The 19,757-nt window shown below is 47.9% G+C and overlaps 1 protein-coding gene across 1 annotated transcript in view; it reads right to left on the bottom strand.

Moving 5' to 3' along the window:
• Nucleotides 1-452: 452 nt before the first annotated feature.
• The window catches only part of SYT17 (synaptotagmin 17), a 43,765-nt gene continuing 24,460 nt past the window's right edge, over nt 453-19,757 (bottom strand). The window contains exon 8 of the mRNA XM_014936203.1: nt 453-1,636. Within this exon, the coding sequence (XP_014791689.1) occupies nt 1,440-1,636 (197 nt within the window). The 3' untranslated portion in view covers nt 453-1,439. The remainder of the gene's footprint in view (nt 1,637-19,757) is intronic.

Genomic DNA, 19,757 nt, shown 5'->3' with positions numbered 1-19,757 from the left:
TGAAGACATGGAAAGGCAAGTCATGAGCCTGGCCCAGGTCTCTTCAGGGTGATGTCCTCCTGGTTTGATTTCTTGAACGGGCTGTAGGAAAGACACAGATTTTTATGCAGTCTCACTGCTGATAAATAGAGCAATAAAAAGTGATAATGATTTGAGGCCCACTCCTGCAAAAAGCGAAGACCCAGAGCCCAGTGCAGAGATTTGTCCGACCTGCAGCACGTTGCATGTCTTCTGGATGGGGAGCACGTATGACCAGACCAACACATTCGGCTTGCTCTCCCGACCGACCTCCATCAGCAGGTCCCCAGTTTCTATGAAATTACTCCTGGTTCATCTGCAGAGAGTAACAAGGGGGTAAACGCCAACATTTTGGCTTTCTTTGTGCCATAAACATAACTGATGGAACTCAACACAAAGCTGAACTCTGCTACCAAGTATCACCCCAGTCTACATGGCACAATTAAATAGAATTTTATTTTCAATAAATATACAATCTGCATCATACCAGACAATATGCTCTGAAAAAATAAAATGTACAGAAGCAACCAACAGGACAGCTTGACCGTAGCTAAGTTCACTTGGTGACCTGGAAAACTACCTGGCTTAACACACACAACACAGAAAGAGCCACTGCAGTCTGTGACAGAATTAAAATTGTGTATTTTGTGTCTTCTGGACTGCAAAAGTCCCCACAGCAGGTTTCTTTTGCACAACACAGGTTTGAAAAGACACAAGCTGGCTTTCCTGGTACAAATGCTATTGGAAATGTTTACTTTGCTATATCATCACTGTATCTACTTGACGCACACAGACTGCTATCGAGAGTGGCAGGTCTCACCGCTGACGTGACATCGGATCCGTTTGACGCGGGGCTGCACGGCCACACGTGCCCCAGCACACAAATGCACGCGTACGTACTAACAGGAGCTTAATTCTGTTAAAACTAGTACAAGGACAAAACTGGAGTCAGAATCGATTTTTCACCACAGGTTCTACCATTTAAAAAAATATTCTAGCCTAATTACCACGTTCACCAATGAGAGCACACGGGTACTTATATCTCCAGGAGGATGAGCCATGGATTTGGACTGGAAGGACAGCGGAGGCAACTCCCAACTCTTCCGCCCGCTCAGCGCTTCCCGCGGCACCTCCACACGCAGCCCACGCCACCCGGGGTGCAAACAGTCGAGCAGGGCCGGGTGCGAGCAGCGAGAGGTCCGGCCGGCCGGGCCACTGGTGGCCCCAGGGGGAATGGCCAGGACCTGGTGGGACACGGTTCGCAGAGGCCAGTGCGGCCAGTTGGGTGCCGGCAGCCGCTTCAATCCAACGGAGCTGCTGTGGGGTGTCTGTAGGGTGTGAGGTGGGGTGTTTCGGTCGGTGGTTTGTTTTTTTTTTATCCTCGTCCGCCTGCTTGGTCTGGCTGCTGTTAGTCCTCCACCTCATGTCACCTCCAGGGACGCCGGGGAGACGCGGTCGCACTCCTCCCGGGACCGCAGGCTGTGCCACTGCTCCACGGCTGTCCGGTGTGCGTTGAGCATCCGGCGCCAGTGGTTGGACTCGGGGGCGCCTGTCGAGTACTGCCCGATCACGATCCTCCCAATGAAGTCGTTGCTGCTCTTCACGTTGTGCCCGTACACTGGGGAGAGCAGACACAGAGACCTGTCAAGGCAAAAGCATCCCTCGTCTACCCAGAGCCCTGCCCCTGGAAAGCCAAACGTCCTGCCCGTGCCCCAGCACAGCAGATGCCAGCATTTTTGGCACGTAACTCGGCACCTCAGAAACATTGTAGACCAAACCAGGAGTTTGGAAGGAATAAAATAAGCTGTACTACAGATTGAAATAAATACAATGCAAATAAACAGGACACAAATCCACAGTTATCATGGTACTCAGCAAGAAGAGGTAAAGTAGAATCATAGAATGGTTTGGGTTGGAAGGGACCTTGAAGATCATCTTGTTCAACGCCTCTGTCATGGGCAGGGACACCTTCCACAAGACCGAGTTGCTCAAACCCCCATCCAACCTGGCCTTGAAGCAGAACTACATTATGCAAAGAAATGCCAAAAGCTCTGCCGGGGCATCGTGAAATGGTGAATGCAGCCAAGCAGCCCACACCAACATCTCAAACTGTCCTCCTCCAAATGCAAGCGTTCATGCACCGTTCCAGTGTTAATCGATAGCCTTCCCAACTCGGAGACAGGAATCACACACGTACAGGCTGTCAGCAGGATGTTTATACAAAAACAATTCGCCATAATTATTGCTGCAGCTCCTTGTTAAAGTCCAGGAAAGCAATTGAGAGAGAGACATCAACCCAACACCCTGTCCTTTGGATTAGCCCAGTCTCCTGGAACAAAAGACCACAGACAGCAGCAAACTCTAATGATGGGCCCAATCCCAGGAAAGGCCACACGCTGCTGCCGGACAGCAGCAAAGCACTTTGTGTTCTGCAAACTGAAGCCCTGCCTCGGCTCATTAGAAAGTTGAACAAAAAGTCTGTGCAAGCTGAAGCTTGAATATCCACAGCCACCAGCTGGAATATTAAGGATTAAAAAACCTCCTCAGGAAAGAGACGGATTTTTAAGAACAAATGTCTGCAGGGGCTCCAAATCCACCCAGTTCAAAGGGGAAGTGCAGGCTGGTGTGGAACTGTGAGGCTGGCATGGAGCCATGAGGCTGGCACGGAGCTGAGCCCTGCCAGCAGTACCAGCTCTCCAGGAATGCAGGAAACCAGCACCGGCAGCAAAGCCACCCTTGGGATCCCTGGTGGCCGCACCCCCCAATGCCACGCACCCCCCAATGCCACGCACCCCCCTCCAGGCAGGCAGGACACCAAGCACCAAGCAGTCCACCTCACTTTTAGCCACACATCTTTGTCAAGGCTGTGTATTTCCTATTATAATATACCCCACAAATAATTAGTATTATTTAACATGGAGCTCAGTATCTCTACCATCTCCATCTCTGCAGAGGCTGGTTCCTAGCTACTGCACCGGTATGGGAACTTGCTTGGGGTGACTCAGGTGCCACCTGCCCGTGCAGTCCCAAAATAAAGCTGCAGAAGGTGACATCGTGCTTTATACCTTCCGACAGCTCTGGCACACAGTTTATGGGCAGAGATGCTTCTCCACATCAAATTACCTAGGGATATTTTTGGTAACAGCAAACCTTCAAACGTCCCAATCATTTCTCCAAATAATTGCACTAAAAACAAATTACATGGCAACTCAGAGCACTGAAACTCTACCTTCAAACTACAGTTAAAAATGAATTGGGGGTACATCTTCCCCTTAGGAAGACCACATCCCTCCTGCCTGTTGCCATCAATTATCTAGGGGCGCTGCCATCAGCTCCCTGCAACGTGCCACCAAGGAAGTGCCCCTGTCAAGAGGCCAGTTTAGTGTTATTTAGAAAAGCCACCTTTTGAGGATGCAGTGAAGAATTTTAAGCCATCCATCTTCAACTAGTACACAGCCTGCCAGGGTTATTAACGAGTTCTCCTACAGGGCAATGGATCACAGGTGTAGATAGCATGGCTATGCTGCATGTCCTGCTATGATTTCTTCTCCTAGAGAAAACAAACACTGATAAAATCACATAAAAATACCCCCAAATTTTTTATATAGGTGGTTAATTTCCCTTCTTTCATTTCAAGAATGAAAGAAGATGAAGCCTAATCCTGGGAGACAATACCAAGTAATTTAAACCAAGAAGTCTTAAAGGCCATCAATTAATCACAGGATAAATTAACAGTGGGGAAGTGCCCCAGGCATACCAATTCTTCAAAAATAATCCATATCAGGATTGTAAAATGAGTAGGTGTGCTAACTGAAGAGACCTGTTATTTTACCGTTGATCCGAGTATTTTGAATTCTTATAAAGCATCTTGCTAATCTCATTGTGTCGGGTAATTAGCGTGTTGATTCCTTTAGGGTATTAATGGGCTAATTATACAAGCATTGTTGCTTCTATCGTTAACTAGTTTAGATAGCGCAGAGGTAGACTTATTGCTGAAGAACAAGGAAGACATTTTCTGAGGCCAAATGCTTATTCACACACAGACAATAAGAGGTGGCACTAGATTCAACCTCAGGTTTACAAACTCACAGCAGCTTCCTCTAAAGATGGGAAATTTTTGTGTGCAAATTCAGCTTCACTCATCAGTTCACAAGCCTTTAAAACTCAAGGACATGCCTTTCTCGGGGACTGATTGCTTTATTCCACTCTTAAAATGGCCAGTATTTGCTGAGCAAATTTGCTGATGGTTGAGGTTCATAGAGCTGCTGTGTGGACCTTACCCAGGAGAAGGTGCTAGAAGTAGTGTTGTGACAATAAGCCCTTTTCTTTGCTCACATTCAGGAGCACAATTTTCCTTGTTGATATCACCATTTCTTCAAAGAACAGCTTGGAAAGGACAACTGTAGGAGCCTGTAAGGCCAGGTGGGCTGTGTTGCTGCACCAGCGTGGAGCCATTCTACACCGCAGGCTCCCATCCCCTTCCTTCCCCTGCTGCAGCAGTCACTTCTCAAACAGATGAGGAACCGTTTGCTTGAACACCAACAAGCGTGCACTAGCCACTACACGTATTACACAATTTACACTCATGGCTGGCACTTCAGTCAGCTCCGAAGCTCAGCAGAAGTGGTGCACATCCCACTCTCAGTACAGACCCCACATGTACCACTCACGTCCCGACCAGGACTCCCGGGTGCTCAGACACTAACCCAAAATGACAGCTTTTCAAGACAGAAGGCAAACTGCACATCGTCCCGGGTCTCCTCTGCCCTGGCTGGAAGGGGACCTGCTGATGCAGCAGAGGTCCACCAGCCTGTGGCTGGGCAGGCTCTGCCAGAGCCCCTCTGCTTTTTGCACACACACGTTCAGTGACCCACATACCATGGCTATAGCCCCACCTGCAATGAAGCCAACCCCCCATAAGTTCATGCCTTCAGCCTCAGGAGGAGAAAAGGTCAGGCTCGCTCTTTTCAGCTTCTTCCACAACAGGTAGAGCTGGAGAAGCTCCTGTAGTCCAGCCCCTGGGACAACAGTTGGGCGCTGCGCCGTGCTCTTAGCCCAGGTTACAGCACAAACGGATTGAGCTGTATTCTCTAACGTATGAGCATCCCCTTCCAGAGTCTGAAAGGAGCTCAGAGTAAATTTCAGATTAAATCTGCTCTTGGCCACAAAAAACAGTAACTCCGTGGAGCTGCTCAGCAGCAGAAAATGAGGTAATTATCATTTGGGGTTTTCAGACTGACCCAGGCTCTGGCTACGGACAGGTAGACACTGCTTTCCATTTAAGAAACCTATTTTCCTGACAGAAAGTACACACCTGATCTCATGAGCTCTTTTTCCACCATTGCAGTAATTTACACAATAGCAACATCCATTTCCAGGCCAACACCGAGCAAAAAGCAATTAAGGAAGCAGAGGTCAAACCAATTCCTTCTGCAGCTGCTCTTTACTGAGGGATGCATTTGGAAACAGAAAGGTTTCTTTTAAAAAAATATCTTTATAATAGAAATGCTGAAATATAAAAGAAAATTGGGTTCACTTATGTCCATTTAAAGGGTTGAGTTTTTGAGGACAAGCAATGTGATGTAAATAAAACATTTTTATGTTATGTACTTACTGATGCAGCATTCCCAAATGATCCGTATCAAACTGACAGGGGCTGGGTGCTACGTGAAACTTTTCTTTGGGGTAGGGGCTGATGTCCCCTGTGGGGCTCCAGTGCAGGAGGGGTGGCTGGGTTGCACCCTGGCCCTGCAGCCGTGCTCCCCACAGGGCTGAGCAGCACAGCACGGTGGGTACCAGGCACTGCACAGCCCAGAGCTGCATCCCGGGACTGCCAGGAGATGTGATGAGGCTTGGAGCTCCAACACTTGGCCCCAGGTGCAACTCCAGCCTTAGCTTTCCTCTACCTCCTACCAACCTTGGTCACATAGAATTGCTTTTCACCAGCTGACAGCTCTGCTTGTTGCTGCATAATCTGGCGCTCGCCCAGGCACCTGATCCAGCCAAAACACCCTTTTCCTTCCCCTTTGTCTCTACACCGAGACTTGCAAACCAGGTACCTGTGAGGAGCATGCCTGCAAAGTAATTGTGATTTATGACTTATGTGCAGTAGTAGAATTTAAGGTGTCATTTCAAACAGCAATTCATTCTTTGATTGAATGTATTAGTAGCCTTGAAATGACCAGGAGGGAGCACTAATTCAGAACATTTCCTTAAGCTAACTTTAAGGCTATCAGTACTGCTTAATGCGATGGGGGACCAGCTTTATGCAGAAGCACCTTGCTCAGCTGGGGCCACAAACCATCTGCCTCTGCTGCAAACCCTCTGCCAGCTGTGCCCAGCAGTTACTCAGCAGTTACGGCCACGCTGCACCAAGTCTGGCCGCACAGTGCCTCTGCTGCTGTCAGAGCACCTACGGCAGCCTCTCCTCTCCCGGAGTGATGGGCAGAGAAACCTCCGCGCACTGGAGTGTGCAGAAGCTCCAGCACAAATAATTTAACTCTTCTTCAGTCCCCTACATCAGTTACCTGCAATGCAATTAAAAACATTTAACTCAGAGACAAGAAAAATAACAAGAAAGAATGTGCCTGTTTTTCATCTGCCTTCTTACTCAGGCTAGACATCAAGCAGAACATCTTCACAGTCTATACTAGTTTGCCATTAGCTTATTTACAGCACACCATCACCCACTCTCTAACAAATTGCCCCCAAAATTATTTTCTTTTTTTTTTTTTTAAATTTATTTTTTTAAAATGCGATTTGGTTGCTGCATCTTGCAGATTATAAATGCCATAAATAATTGAGCACCCCTTGGTGTGGCTCACATGCTCCCCTCTGACACTGGCACGATTACAGAGCCAGCCCGCCACGGTGGGGGACACTTCCCAGCACAGCAGACACAGCCACAGGGACCAGCTCCCCAGGGGAAGAAATCCCCAAAGAATTAGAGAGCCCTTTTCCTTTCCGCTACAGGATAAAGCTATTCAATCTAAATACTAGAGAGCACAAATGCAGCTTAATTTTTATAGCTCATCTAGAGGAGAATATTGGGTGCCTGAGCCAATCATCAGACATGAAAGTTGCTAAAAAAATAATAATCTTAGCCACTGTTATACACCTGCAATTGCTGTTGCCACAGCCTGTAAGTTTCATCTGATACCCCAGGTAGAGGGCTAGGAAGCCAGTGAGCACCTACATGGTCAATATTCTTCAGACAGGGGCTCTAGAGCAGAGGCTCTCCCAACCCTGCAGCCCGGAGATGTGCCTGCACCCCTGCAGCCCTGCTGGCTGCCATCCTGCTGCCAGCTGCAAAACCCACACACAGAAACCTTCAGCCACCAGCGTCCCGCTCTGATGGCCACATGGCACGCTATGCCCAGCTGCATCCTCGGATTACAGCCAAACGAGGGGAAAAAGGGGGGAAATAAGGAGGCTGCACACAGGCAATTGAGCAGCAAAGTCTCCTAGAGGACATGGGTCTCACAACACCATGGGGTCCCTCCATCAGGAACCAGAATCCTGTTAGCACTGACCCATCAACACTCCCTGCACTTTTAGCCTCAGGGCTTGGCAGGGTCTCCCAAAACACCCTATTTCTCATAGTTCCACCGCTCACGCCTCATCCCCTGCAGGCAGAAACCAGCGCCCAGCCCTTTCTACGCTGGCCGCTGAGCTCTGCTACCAGCCAGCGGGTCTGAGCTGTCAGGTTAAGCAGGTCTGAAAGCTACTTCTGAACTGCTTGACATCAATATTCAAAAGCTGTTTAGCACAGAGGGTGCTGCTAGGAGCACGCCGCAGCAGGACTAATGATGCACACTGCGAAGGTCACGGGTATGGACCAAATTCTGCTCCTTGCTCCTTGAGCGTGGCCTGTAATATTTAGTAGAGAAGAGAGAAAAGCACAGGAGAAGATGCAGTGGTTTCACATTTATCAATTTAATCTCCATCAGGCTCTGGTGCACACGTAAAACTCACTTCCCAGCATCTCCTCCATGGGGCTGCTCCCTGCAATGTCTGCATCTGCCCAGCTCCAGAGGGAACTGGAACCGCTTGAGCGCGTGGCTGAATCCCACCACAGCTTCAGCATCCAGCTGCTGCTCCAGGTGGGAGACCACCACCACACCAAGGAAACTCTTTGGAAAACCATTTCCCTCCTCACCCTGCTGTGAGGGCAGCCCCTGCACTCTGGGAAGAGGAGCCTGGGAAGGGGACCTTGGGAAGGGGACCTTGCAGATGCGCCTGGCACTGCACCCCAAGCCAGGTGTTTGGCTAACTGGGGTCTGGCCTCAGAGAGGGAAAGTCCTGTAGGAGAGAGCCGGGACCCAGGGAACAGGGGAAATGCCAATGCAGAAGTGTGTCCCACAGAGATCTCAAAGACACGCAGGGATGACACCTCTTGAAATCATCTCATCAGGAGAAACTGCAATAACGGACTGGTTGCATCTAGTGCAACAGCCCAGAGGATATTGAAAAGGAGTATTTACAGCTGGCTTTTCACACCTCCCCACCTCCAATTCCTCTTTTCTGTTTTGGTATTATTTTTTTTTTTTCCATATTAATTCTCTGCACTCTGAGCTCCAGATCCAACAAAGCACATGAATGGCTTCATGCATGTTTCTGCACCTCACACAGACAGGCTCCAGCACCAATCCATACAGTACCTGCACAAGAAGGCAGGGATGGTCACACGGGACCCGCAATCTCTGCTGGCACCTTCATGCTTCTCCTTTGATGGCCATGGGGCCAGGCACAAGCATTTGATCTCCAGGCACCGCTCTACCACCCAGAGCAGCTACTGCCACCAAGATCGTTTTCCTCATTTCATACACCGAAAGATCATGGCCTTGTGAGACATTTGAACAATTTCTTTCACCACGGCATAACATGATGAAACACCAAGGTCGAGAGAGGTATGACACTGCTTAAATTAAGGGGCTCGGCAAAATGAGCAAGCGCTGATGATCAGCCCACAGAGAGGAGGGTTTGTTTGTTTCTTTAGGAGAAAAAGATCCCTCAAAATTCTAGAGAGCTCCAGGACAAGCAGTTTCTGCTATGTCTGCAATGAGGTACCACTATTAACTACATCAGTCCACTTGAAAAATCTAATTTTGCCTTCTAAGCAAGCAACAGATTGGCCTCAGGAAGCATCAGCATCTTGTTGCTCTCACCAGGATTAATAGTGTTTCACTCCTCCTTGTTAAAGCAGCAAGTCCGCTGCAAAAAGCCAAATCCATCCCTGGGGCATCTTCAGCGAGTGACCCTGAACCAGGATCGGGGCTGTAGGACCCCACTCAGCATCTCCGACTGACCTTCGCTGTCCCCTCTGTTGTCACCCACTCCAGGCTGACAAACAGCACCTATTGTGGAGACCAGGAAGCCATCGATGGGGATCTGGAGGACGGAGAGAAATAGGGACCTTCCTCCTCCCAGAAGGGTTTTGAAGCCTGTGGGAGGCTTCCAAGCTTTGCAGAGAGGCTCAGCCAGGCAGGGCAGTCTCCAGGAGGCCAAGGTCTCCCACTGCCGGCACATCTCCCTGTGCCTCTCTCCCACTGCCCCAAGAGCAGAAGATGTCCTCACGAGATCTGCTGGATCACCTCATGTGGCCACAAGACCTTGTGCAAAGCAGCTGGGACCATGGGAGGTGCCGGCCAGGAGCGCTCTGCTCTCCCCAGACCCGAGCACAGACCATATGGTGTCCAGTGCATAAATACATGAAGTATTTTATAATGCCAGACACAAAGGCCAAATTCTGATCTAAATTAAACAGGTATAAATCCCCATAAAATCCAGTGCTGACATCAATGGTTTTTCCTTTCTTCCCCCTTTGGCTAAGATAGGATCACACAGGTTTAAGCACAGATTAGATTCTGCTTCTGAGCTCCAGATACGTGGAATATACAGACAGTCCAATACTTCAGAAACACACAGCCAATAGACAACAAGAAACAATTTTCTAGCAGCAAGTTGCCTAATTATCCATCCATCTAAGAGATGTTACCATGCCCGACATGATAGCATTTCAAAACAGAAATCCCTTCTTTCTCCTGCTTTCCAGCATGGGAAAAAAGCAGTTTCACTTGCCTCAGACATTTAAGATTTTTTTCCCCCATATATGTGTGCAAAAGATAAAGTGCCTTAATATACTTTTGTGGGAAAGAAAAAGCAATACAAAAAAGGAGAGATGAGCATCTGAAGCAGCAAGTCAAAATATAGATGTGTAACAACCCCAAACACATTGCGGTTTCTATCCCTGCAAAGAGGCACCTAAAGATGATGCTGGCATCTGAAGGTCATTTCACACAGCTTGGCAAATCAAAATTTGAGTGTATTTCTGGAGAAGCCTGAGGACAAAACCTTTATCAGTCTTCAACCTATCAGCTAATTGGGACATTTGGAAATCAGCCTGTTAATTAAAAAAATACCATTGAAAAGTCTTGCTATCTCTGCATCCCATTCATGGGACTTTCACAAATCTCATGCAGCACAGGCAAACACCAAAAGCATCACCTTGTCTCCAACATCTACACCACAATTTGAACCACCAGAGCTGATGGGGAAAAAACAAATAGTTTTTAGGTCTGAGGAGCTCCAGCTGTCTTCTCCTCAACCAGGACTCAAGCTGCCTGGAGAGCCAACTTTAGGACTTTTTTTCCCCCTCTAAACATTCAAACTTCATTAAATGGCCCTTAAATTTTCCTCATAGGCCAAGGGAAAGGGAAAATGTGCCAATATATCTTGCTACTAAACAGCAACCTGTGATTTTAATCAAGCACTGCCTATTAGGTGGGAGTTGATTAGACACTGGGTTAAAGCATCAAAGTGATCCAAGGGCGAGAAGACACACATTGCTACAGCACTCGGTGCACGGAGACACTTGATGGTACCATCTGCCCCTCTGCAGTAGCCATTGAAACCACGGGTGTAGGTGTGCAAAGTCTCACTATTCAACAACACTCCCTCAGGAACTCAAACACTTACAAAAATAAAAGATTTTTAAAATTGTACCAAATAATTATAGAAAACAGAGACAGGGTGCATTTTTTAAAAATACAGAAGAGTAAAGAGAATCATAAAATCCTACAAACCCTTCAGAAGACAGAGTGCCATTGGGCTGCCTCCTCAGCCCGTACTTATGATGAAAATCTCACCATCTGTCACGCAGGTATCGAGGTCGATCTCTCCATCCACAAGCAAACCCTGCCCCAACCTGCTTCCCTCCCCCGGGCAGAGCATCCTGTCCTGCTGGATCCGTGGGAACGGTGCAGTGGGTTGAACCCCACCACCGCTGTCCATCAGACACCACCAGCCCCAATTCTTGTCCCACCTCCTGCTACGCTCTCAGCCAGGTCAGACAGCAAAGCAGGCCTTCCCTCTGCTTTCCACAGACAGTACCCAGAGCATGAAAATTATTTTTTCCTCTTTGGGGACCTTGCTTGCTCCACAAGCCCTAAAGATCCTGTCATGTGAATATGTAGAAGAGCTTATTTAGATGGAGAAAGACACACACACAGTCACCACAGGACCTCGGGGAGACACATATTCCCTAACGGTGAGTGCTGCAGCTTGTATGTTTTATGGTAAATGATCAAAAGATGTTAACGAGTCACCAAGATGCGGTTTGCCCTGCAGCGCTGGTGTTTTTTATTGGGCCATCTGGGCTTTACTGCAACGCAAACAGCATTACCCACGATTGTTATTAACAACATTATAATCATTAACAAAATACCACAGTGCTCGGATTTCAGGTGTCGTCTCACCTCCTGCTGCACGGCCCAGGCTTTCTGAAGGTTAGGCTGAAATGTAGAGGACAGCCTGCCCAAAACCCATCAGTGGGGAGAGCACCCTGTCTCCAGGTGCCCAGCATCCAGCCCTCCCCCAGTCGCACCTCAGATATCCTTTCTTCTGCTTGGAAATGACCTCGGGCAGCAGCTGACAGTCCTGCTGCCAGGGCCAATCTCCTTCTTCCCCTTACCATGGGACAAAGAAAAACTAATACGCTTGTTCACAGGTATACGTGGTTAAGAGAACTTACTGTCTTTTAAAGCTTGCCCCATTTCTCTGCAAGAGGTGAACCCATGACTTGCTTGCACTCAAGCAGAAGATGGCACATGGGGGACGCCAAGTTGCCAAAAAACAGAAAGTGGAAAAAAGAATCATTTCTCTACCATATGTATACGTGTGCTTATCACCTAGACAACATATTTGACGGAGTAAATGAAAATCAAACATCTTCTCCACTAGCTGTTGCTTCACTCATCATTTTTCCTGTTGGGACACTAGACTCGTTATGAGTGTCAGTCACTTTCCTGGTTTTAGCCTCTTTCGGTGAGAAGCTGTGAAAATGCAAGATGATACCTGCAGCAGCAATCCTGACCTTGAAGGCCTTCCCCTGGAGAAGACATCCCCACCTGAGCTCACCTCACCTCATTTTAGGCACTAAACTGGGACATGTGAGTTAGTGACAGCTCCAGTAAGCATGTGAAACAGGAATAGAGGGAACAGCAGAAAGGCAGCTTGTACAAAGAGTCCTTCACCAATGCAGAAGGAGAAGCGTTTTGGTCTGTACCTGCCAATAATTTACAGTGTTGCATCCTAGTATGCCTAAGGGAGAAGAAAGATCTAAGAACCAGTCCATTCTCCCCTCCCAAATCTTGGTTAACACAGAGCTCATCCTGTGCACCCCATCTTGGAGGCACCCACTGCCCGTCTCCTTGTCTGGCCGCACTTCAACCCTGAGTTCGGTCCAAAGTCCATCTCTCCAGAGCACCACCAGGAGAGCAGGGAGCAGAACGGTGCTTTGCAGAAAACCATCCGTCCACAGTGTTTGCACACACACTCCTTGCTAAAGATGCAGCAAAACGGTGCATAAATTCTTACTAGAGTGCACTAAACCCAGGCAGTTTGATTCAAGATGCACAGGAGAAAAACACACAGGGGAAAAAAAAAATATATAATTAATCTTACTTTGTGTAGATAGTGCCTCACTTTGCAGTGTGGTACCAGCCACACAGAGGGAGCCAGGAGCCTCAGCTGATAGGGACTGGCATGGATCCACTGCTTTCCAGTGAAGCCAAGCCAATGTAAAGACAGCTGCAGACTAGGTCCAAAATATGAAGCCACAAAAAAAGGTTCCTTTAAATTATTGAAGATATACTCACTGCTGGCTCCCATGGCTGCTCTTACAGCTCTCTCTCCATTCAAAGCATTGTCACCCACCCTTCAAGCAGGATTATTTTCCTTTTCAACTGGACTTTGACTCAACAGCAAATTTAATTAACTGACCTAATGGACTAGAGCTGTGGATTGGAAAAAAAAAAAAAAGAAAAAAACAACTCCCACAAAACACGCAACAGAAGCAGCACTACTGCAGCCAAAACCAACCCCAAGTAAAAACAAAAAACCTAGAGAAAAAATGCAGCTTATGCTCCTGCTTTGTAAAGATGCAAAATAATAAGATCTTCAAGTTGCAAGGTATGGTTTCTCCTGCTGGCAACCATTTGCTCTTTACTGTCTTTTAACAGAAGATCCCAAAGCCCTTTACAAGCTTTTAAGCTGTGCAATACCTAACATGCCAAGAAGGCAGCTATCTGGGGGATACCACCAGCCCCACACCCCAGAACTTCAGCCAAGCCACACGCTGATACTCATTTTATTAAAACTTCATAGATGGACACAAATAGAAACTGGTGCTGCACTCCCTGTTGGGGACATGCTTCCACCAATATCCCGAGCATCTCCATCACTGAACACTGAACATGGCTCAGCATCTTCACCACCTCTACATCCCCTGAACCACGCTGCTCCTGTGACACTGCAGATGCCTGTGCACGAATCCTGATTCAAAGGTCCTCACAAGACGGGCACTTGTCTCCTCTATTGGTCTGGGTTCCCCTAACAAGGGGAGGCAGTGCAGGCACTGAACCAGCAGAAGATTGTACACACAACAAGATGGCCAACACCTCTGGCTTCAGCTATACATTGGCTACCCAAACCCCATCTCTCAAACCACAGGGTCCTGACCACAGCAGAAGCAGCAAGCCCAACGGCGCCCGCAGCAGTGCCGTGCCCGAGCCACGCGTCACCCTTCAGTCCCAGAGTGGCCACGAAAACCTGGCCCTGCTGCTCTTCCAAAACGCTCTTCACTCTCCTTCCCAGCTTCAGGGCTGCTGGTGACATTTCTGGCCTGGGATTATTTATTGCAATGTTCAAAGCAAGCAACACGTCACTTCAGAAGTGAAGCACCACTTAGAAGGCACGCCACTGAAATCCAACTGCATTACATATGATTATAAATCAGCTAACTTCCCATTGACTTATTTGAAAACACATCCACTTGCACACAAAAAATAATCAGACATCCACTCATTAATGCTAACTTCATCGGTTGTGGTGACGAGCAGCCTATTGCCCTCACCCTTCCGACTGCACAGAGCTGCTCCTCTGTTTGCCTCTTCTTCTTTTATTAGGAGAAAGGGAAAACAAAGAAAAGAGTATTTCACACCTGCCACAAGCTCACCTGATGGAAGCTTCCAAGAACAAATTCATCATTGTACATGCAAGGTACAGTCAGGGTGACGTGCATGCAAAGCACTGATTAATTATAGACTTTTTGCTGAAGAAATTTCCGAGCATGAAGGGCAAAATTTACATTGCTGATCAGCATCACTTTTGTTATAAAATGTTTGAAAACAAACTAATGGGTTGGAATTAGGCTCCTTGTACCAGCTTTGACACCTGTATCTGCCATGTAAGAAAAAAAAATGAAAAATACTTCAAAATATGTGTTTTCAGATGCAGTTTCCTTCCTCTTCATCAAAAGACGGTGAGTAATGGATGGAAAGGTGCTAAAAAATGTGTTTATGAATCACGGGAGCCCAGTGTGGCAGAAGAGTGTGGGTCCCAGAGGACAAGAAGGTCTGACCCTGCCTGAGCCCCATAGCACACATAGGCTGGGCAAAGACATCGCATGGGGACCCACCGCTTCCTAGGGGCATCTGCAGCCCTGCCCAAGACCTCCACGCTGTGGAATGGCAGAAAAGGCCACCAGCCACGGTGGGTCCATGGCTACAGTTCAGCCCCACCACTGGTGCCCAGCCTGCGGGCGAGAGCACAGCCCAGGGTGGGGACTCCCCCCTGCTCTCTCCAGCACACCCAACTGCCAATTTCTACTGACTGCTTTCGTGCCTAGAGAACAAAAATAGGAGATTCAGAAATTGTTTGAACATAAGAATTCCTATCCCAGCCAAACATCTCCAGCGCTGACAAAGCCCTTGAGTGAGGTTAGTGCTGGGAGTCCTCCTGGCCCACCGCCTGCATGGTCTGTGTCTTGGTCTGCCTCAGCTGTGCCACGCAGGGCTTGGCACCAAGTACCAGCCTTTTAGAAATAAAGGCATGATCAAACCTGCTTACAGAACAGGTGATGTCAGTGCCGAACACCTACAGCTACATCATCTCACCGGCAAATTATGTCAAGTACCAGAAGTTATTTTTGCCAGTGTCTGAGCTCTGGGATGGTTCAATACTCCCCTCTCACTCTTCTAATTTTTGACTTTATGCCCAAGTTGGTTGCCGCTGAGAAGTGCGATTAATGTCTCCTCCTCTTCTGCACAAAAGAACTCCCAATGGCACCAATTAAGCACAGGACCAGCAAGGTGTGCTCCCAGCCAGCTCCAGCCATCCGGTGGCAATACTGGGAACAGGTTCTGCAGAGGACAGAGTGTTAATTAAGCTTCCCTGGAGATCCCAGTGATGGCCACCCCTTGCAGAGTGGCTACCGGGACAGCCACCGTCCTGCACAGGCTCATCTGCACACCCACAACTGCTTCTTTGCTCACCTTGGAGGCAATCACAATCATGCCAAGTTGGTAACGCCCCCACTTTTACCTGTGAACACTAGGCTGGCGTTTTCCAGTTCTTCCTGTGGAACCTTGAAGCTGAAGGACTCATTGTAGAAAGGATCTATCGTCCCCCGCATGCAGGAGGTCTTCTTGGTTTTTGTTAATTTTAATCCATGAACAAGCTGAATTTTCACAAAGGGGTCTGACAAGAAACACAAAATACAAGCTCTGCATTACAGGTGTCATCAGTCGGTACCCTGGCTCACGAAGGTTGGGCACCACAGGGATGACCGTGCTGGAAAATGGCATTTGGAATGGAAATCCCCATTCCGCTCCCAGGGATTTGCAGTGGATACAAAAGTCAGGCAGCTGGATTTAAAAACGCTCCCTGCCAAAACCACAATTAATGACAGCTTTGATAGAGGCCAAGCATACTGTTCTTTTTGGAAAATGCCAATATTCTGGCAGCAGCAGTGGCTGGGGCAGGGAACATGGGAAAAACACCTGAGGACATATGCGTGAAGCAATTACCAGCAGGCTCAGAAACAGCATGGAGCAATGCATGGACACTGGAAAAACCTCACACCATCCAGAGCAAACAGATACCCTAAGTGAAACCACTGCAACATTAACATTCGGGCAGCATCGGCAAAACACAGCGCAGGCACAAAGGAGCTGCCTCACAGAACACAAAATGGGGGGAATTCAGAATTCCTGGTTCCTCACCTCACCCTGGTTCAGAGATTTTTACTTTAAATATGGCAAAGGTAGTCACACCCTCCATTTTATCTCAGGGTAAGCATTCCAAATACTTTTCTTATGGTTGGCTGTATATATATAAAATGAATATCCAGAGCCTTATATTAATAGGAATTGAGCATCCAAATCCCCCTGGGTCCCCCACAAACTGCCTCGCCACTGATTTGCTTTAAAAGCACATATAATCTGTGCATGAGTAATGTGAGAAATGCACTGCCCTTTACCTGAACCTTGGCTCATGTCCGTCTGAAGAAGCTGTTTGGCTCTAATGATGTCCACATTCAGTCTTCCTGCGCTGGGTAGGTAGTTTAGGGACAACAGCAGCTCTCCCAGCTCCACTTCATTCTGCAGGGAAAAAGGAATGTGGAAATTTAGAACTGAGCTCAGAGGGAAGCGAAGAGCAGGAAGAGAAATTAAATAAATCCCATTTCTCTAAGTGCCTGAAAAATAAATTTTAGTCACGCTCTAAACTGCAACCAAGAACCATCTGGTGGTACCTCATGCTGAGCAGAAACAAGAAAGAATACTATCTCCAGGTGAAGATCATTCTTTAATTGCTGATCCTTCACCAGCTTTTCAGCAGTCACGCAAAGAGAACCTAAAAGAAGGAATGAATACAAGGTCAGTAGTTTCTACCTGCTCCCCTTTGAACAGTTCCAGCTGGTTCTTATCACACCAACCTCACATCTTATTAATGTACAAAACACAGACCCATTGGAGGAGACATCCTCTTTCCTTCCCAGCCACCAAGAACCACACCAGCCACTTGGGAAGTTCAGGCATGGGATGGTTAATGCATACCTGGGTCACAGGAAGGCAATTCAGAGGAGACAACCCCTTGGCATCCAGCCCGTCCCAGAGACCTCAACAGAGCTCAACTGTGCCCTTGCTGTGCATCAGGCTGTACCATGGCCATAGCTTCACATCAACATAGCCATTCAACCATTATTTCTTTTCCTTTTACTTAATGATGCTTAAAACTAGTAATTAAAAAAATAGAGCTGACATCACTGCTCCTCAGACATGACAGTTTAAAGTGGCCTCTCCCCCCATAGCATGACCTGGCTTTGAGATGCTGTTATTCTCAGATGCAAAATACAGGCAATGAAACAACTCTGGAGACTGAAAACACACCAGCCAGCCTGGGCTGGGCATCCATCCATCTGACTTGGCTCAGGTCCATGCAGGAGTGCAGAGCTAGTTCTTCATCCCAAATAGCCAAACAGCTCAAAGCCAAGCCTACACTGGACGGTCATAGCCCATTCCCAAAAGGAAAAGAGCTGCAGTACTACTGCAATCATAACAAAAGGCTTAAATATCTTCACTGATGCCCCAAATATTAGATTACAGATATCAGAGACTAAAGGACTGGGTAGACAATAAAGAAAAAAGCTCCGAGACACAGTCACAGCCTGAATTGACCTGAAGAACCAGGTTCATCAGCAGATGGGCCAGCACATGAGGTACCCACTCCCAGCAAAGCTATCAACGGCTCTGGGGAAACTGAGGCTCAGGCTGTCGGGAAATACAACCAGCTCATGGCTATTCAGCTGCAAATGGAAAAAACACAATTTCCACCGAGCACAGACGAACCAGAGGGCTCAGACCAAACACGAGGAGGCACTCCAGGAAAAGCCCCGTCCCCTGCCAGGAGCAGAACAGCACTTTTCCCCTGGCAGGCCAGCAGCAGAGAACGGCTCCCGCTGACGGCGGCCACTGGGCTCCTCAGTGAACGAGCCAAGCGCTAAGGCTGACGTCAGGTAATGGTATTAAAAGTTTCCCCCCAGGCACTTTCTCTCCTCTCCTGTTCCTGTTGACTACTCCCGGGGAAGGCAGCGGGACGTGCGTGGCATGCAGGAGCAGGTGGCAGGCTGAGGAAGTCCTGCACCTCCCACACTACATAATACAATTCCCTTTAATTCAATACCTTTTTTTGGCTTTCCACGGAAAATACGGCAATAGGCTGCCCGATTTCAGGAGCTGGCAAAGCAACCCCTCCGTGTTTAACCCCGCACATTTAATGAGCAAAGGACATGAGAAGCACCACATGAGGAGCAAGGTGAAGGCTGCAAGCACAGCAGCATCCTGAGTCAGCCCCTGGGCAAAAGCAATAATCTACATCACAGGTCCTAAGGCAAACCCAAACCCTCTCCTCACACACTCCGCTGCCCCTGGAGCCAGTTCCAGAGACAACCTTGCAGCATCCACCCCAGTCCAGCCCATCTTCTGCCTGATCTTCCCCACAGCCCCTCTCCCTTATGAGAAAAAACATCCCATTTCTTGCCCCAAACTCCTTTTGTCACAGCACCTCTCAGGTCACATTATGTGGCAGTATATGGCTACACAGCACACATGCTCACATTCACCATGTGTGTTTTCTTCTGTTGCCACAGTATTTTTGCTTCACTGAGAAGGCATCCCTCTTCTGTCAGTCTTTGCCAACTCCCATACCACAGTTCTGTTCAGTATATTTTAAGTTCCTCCGATGAGAAAGCCATTGCCCAACACAGACCTGACCCAATACGCACACAATACTCATGACTTCTGTGAGGTCAAACCATACCTACATATACCGTTATGCCCAGTGGCTGCACAATGTAAAGATCTAAGATAGTCTCGCACCCAAGGTGATTTAAACATCATCTATCCAATTTGAACTATTATTGTTGGTTTGATTTTCCCCAAAATCACTCCTCCTGAGTCTGTGCCTGGAACAGCTTGAACATTTATCATCATGAACATTTGGTAATTTCTAAATCTATTACCAGGACAGTAACGAAGCCTCATGGTGCCCACACCACCACCAACAAGAGGATCCACCTGAGCTACCCTTTGACCCCAACACTCATGACTTCTGTGAGGTCAAACCATACCTACATATACCGTTATGCCCAGTGGTTGCACAATGTAAAGATCTAAGATAGTTTCGCACCCAAGGTGATTTAAACATCATCTATCCAATTTAAACTATTATTGTTGGTTTGATTTTCCCCAAAATCACTCCTCCTGAGTCTGTGCCTGGAACAGCTTGAACATTTATCATCACGAACATTTGGTAATTTCTAAATCTATTACCAGGACAGTAACGAAGCCTCATGGTGCCCACACCACCACCAACAAGAGGATCAACCTGAGCTACCCTTT

Source organism: Calidris pugnax, unplaced genomic scaffold (assembly GCF_001431845.1).
Source record: "Calidris pugnax isolate Ruff unplaced genomic scaffold, ASM143184v1 scaffold17, whole genome shotgun sequence".
Taxonomy (NCBI): Eukaryota; Metazoa; Chordata; class Aves; order Charadriiformes; family Scolopacidae; genus Calidris; species Calidris pugnax.
This window is presented reverse-complemented; position numbering and strand designations above follow the sequence as displayed.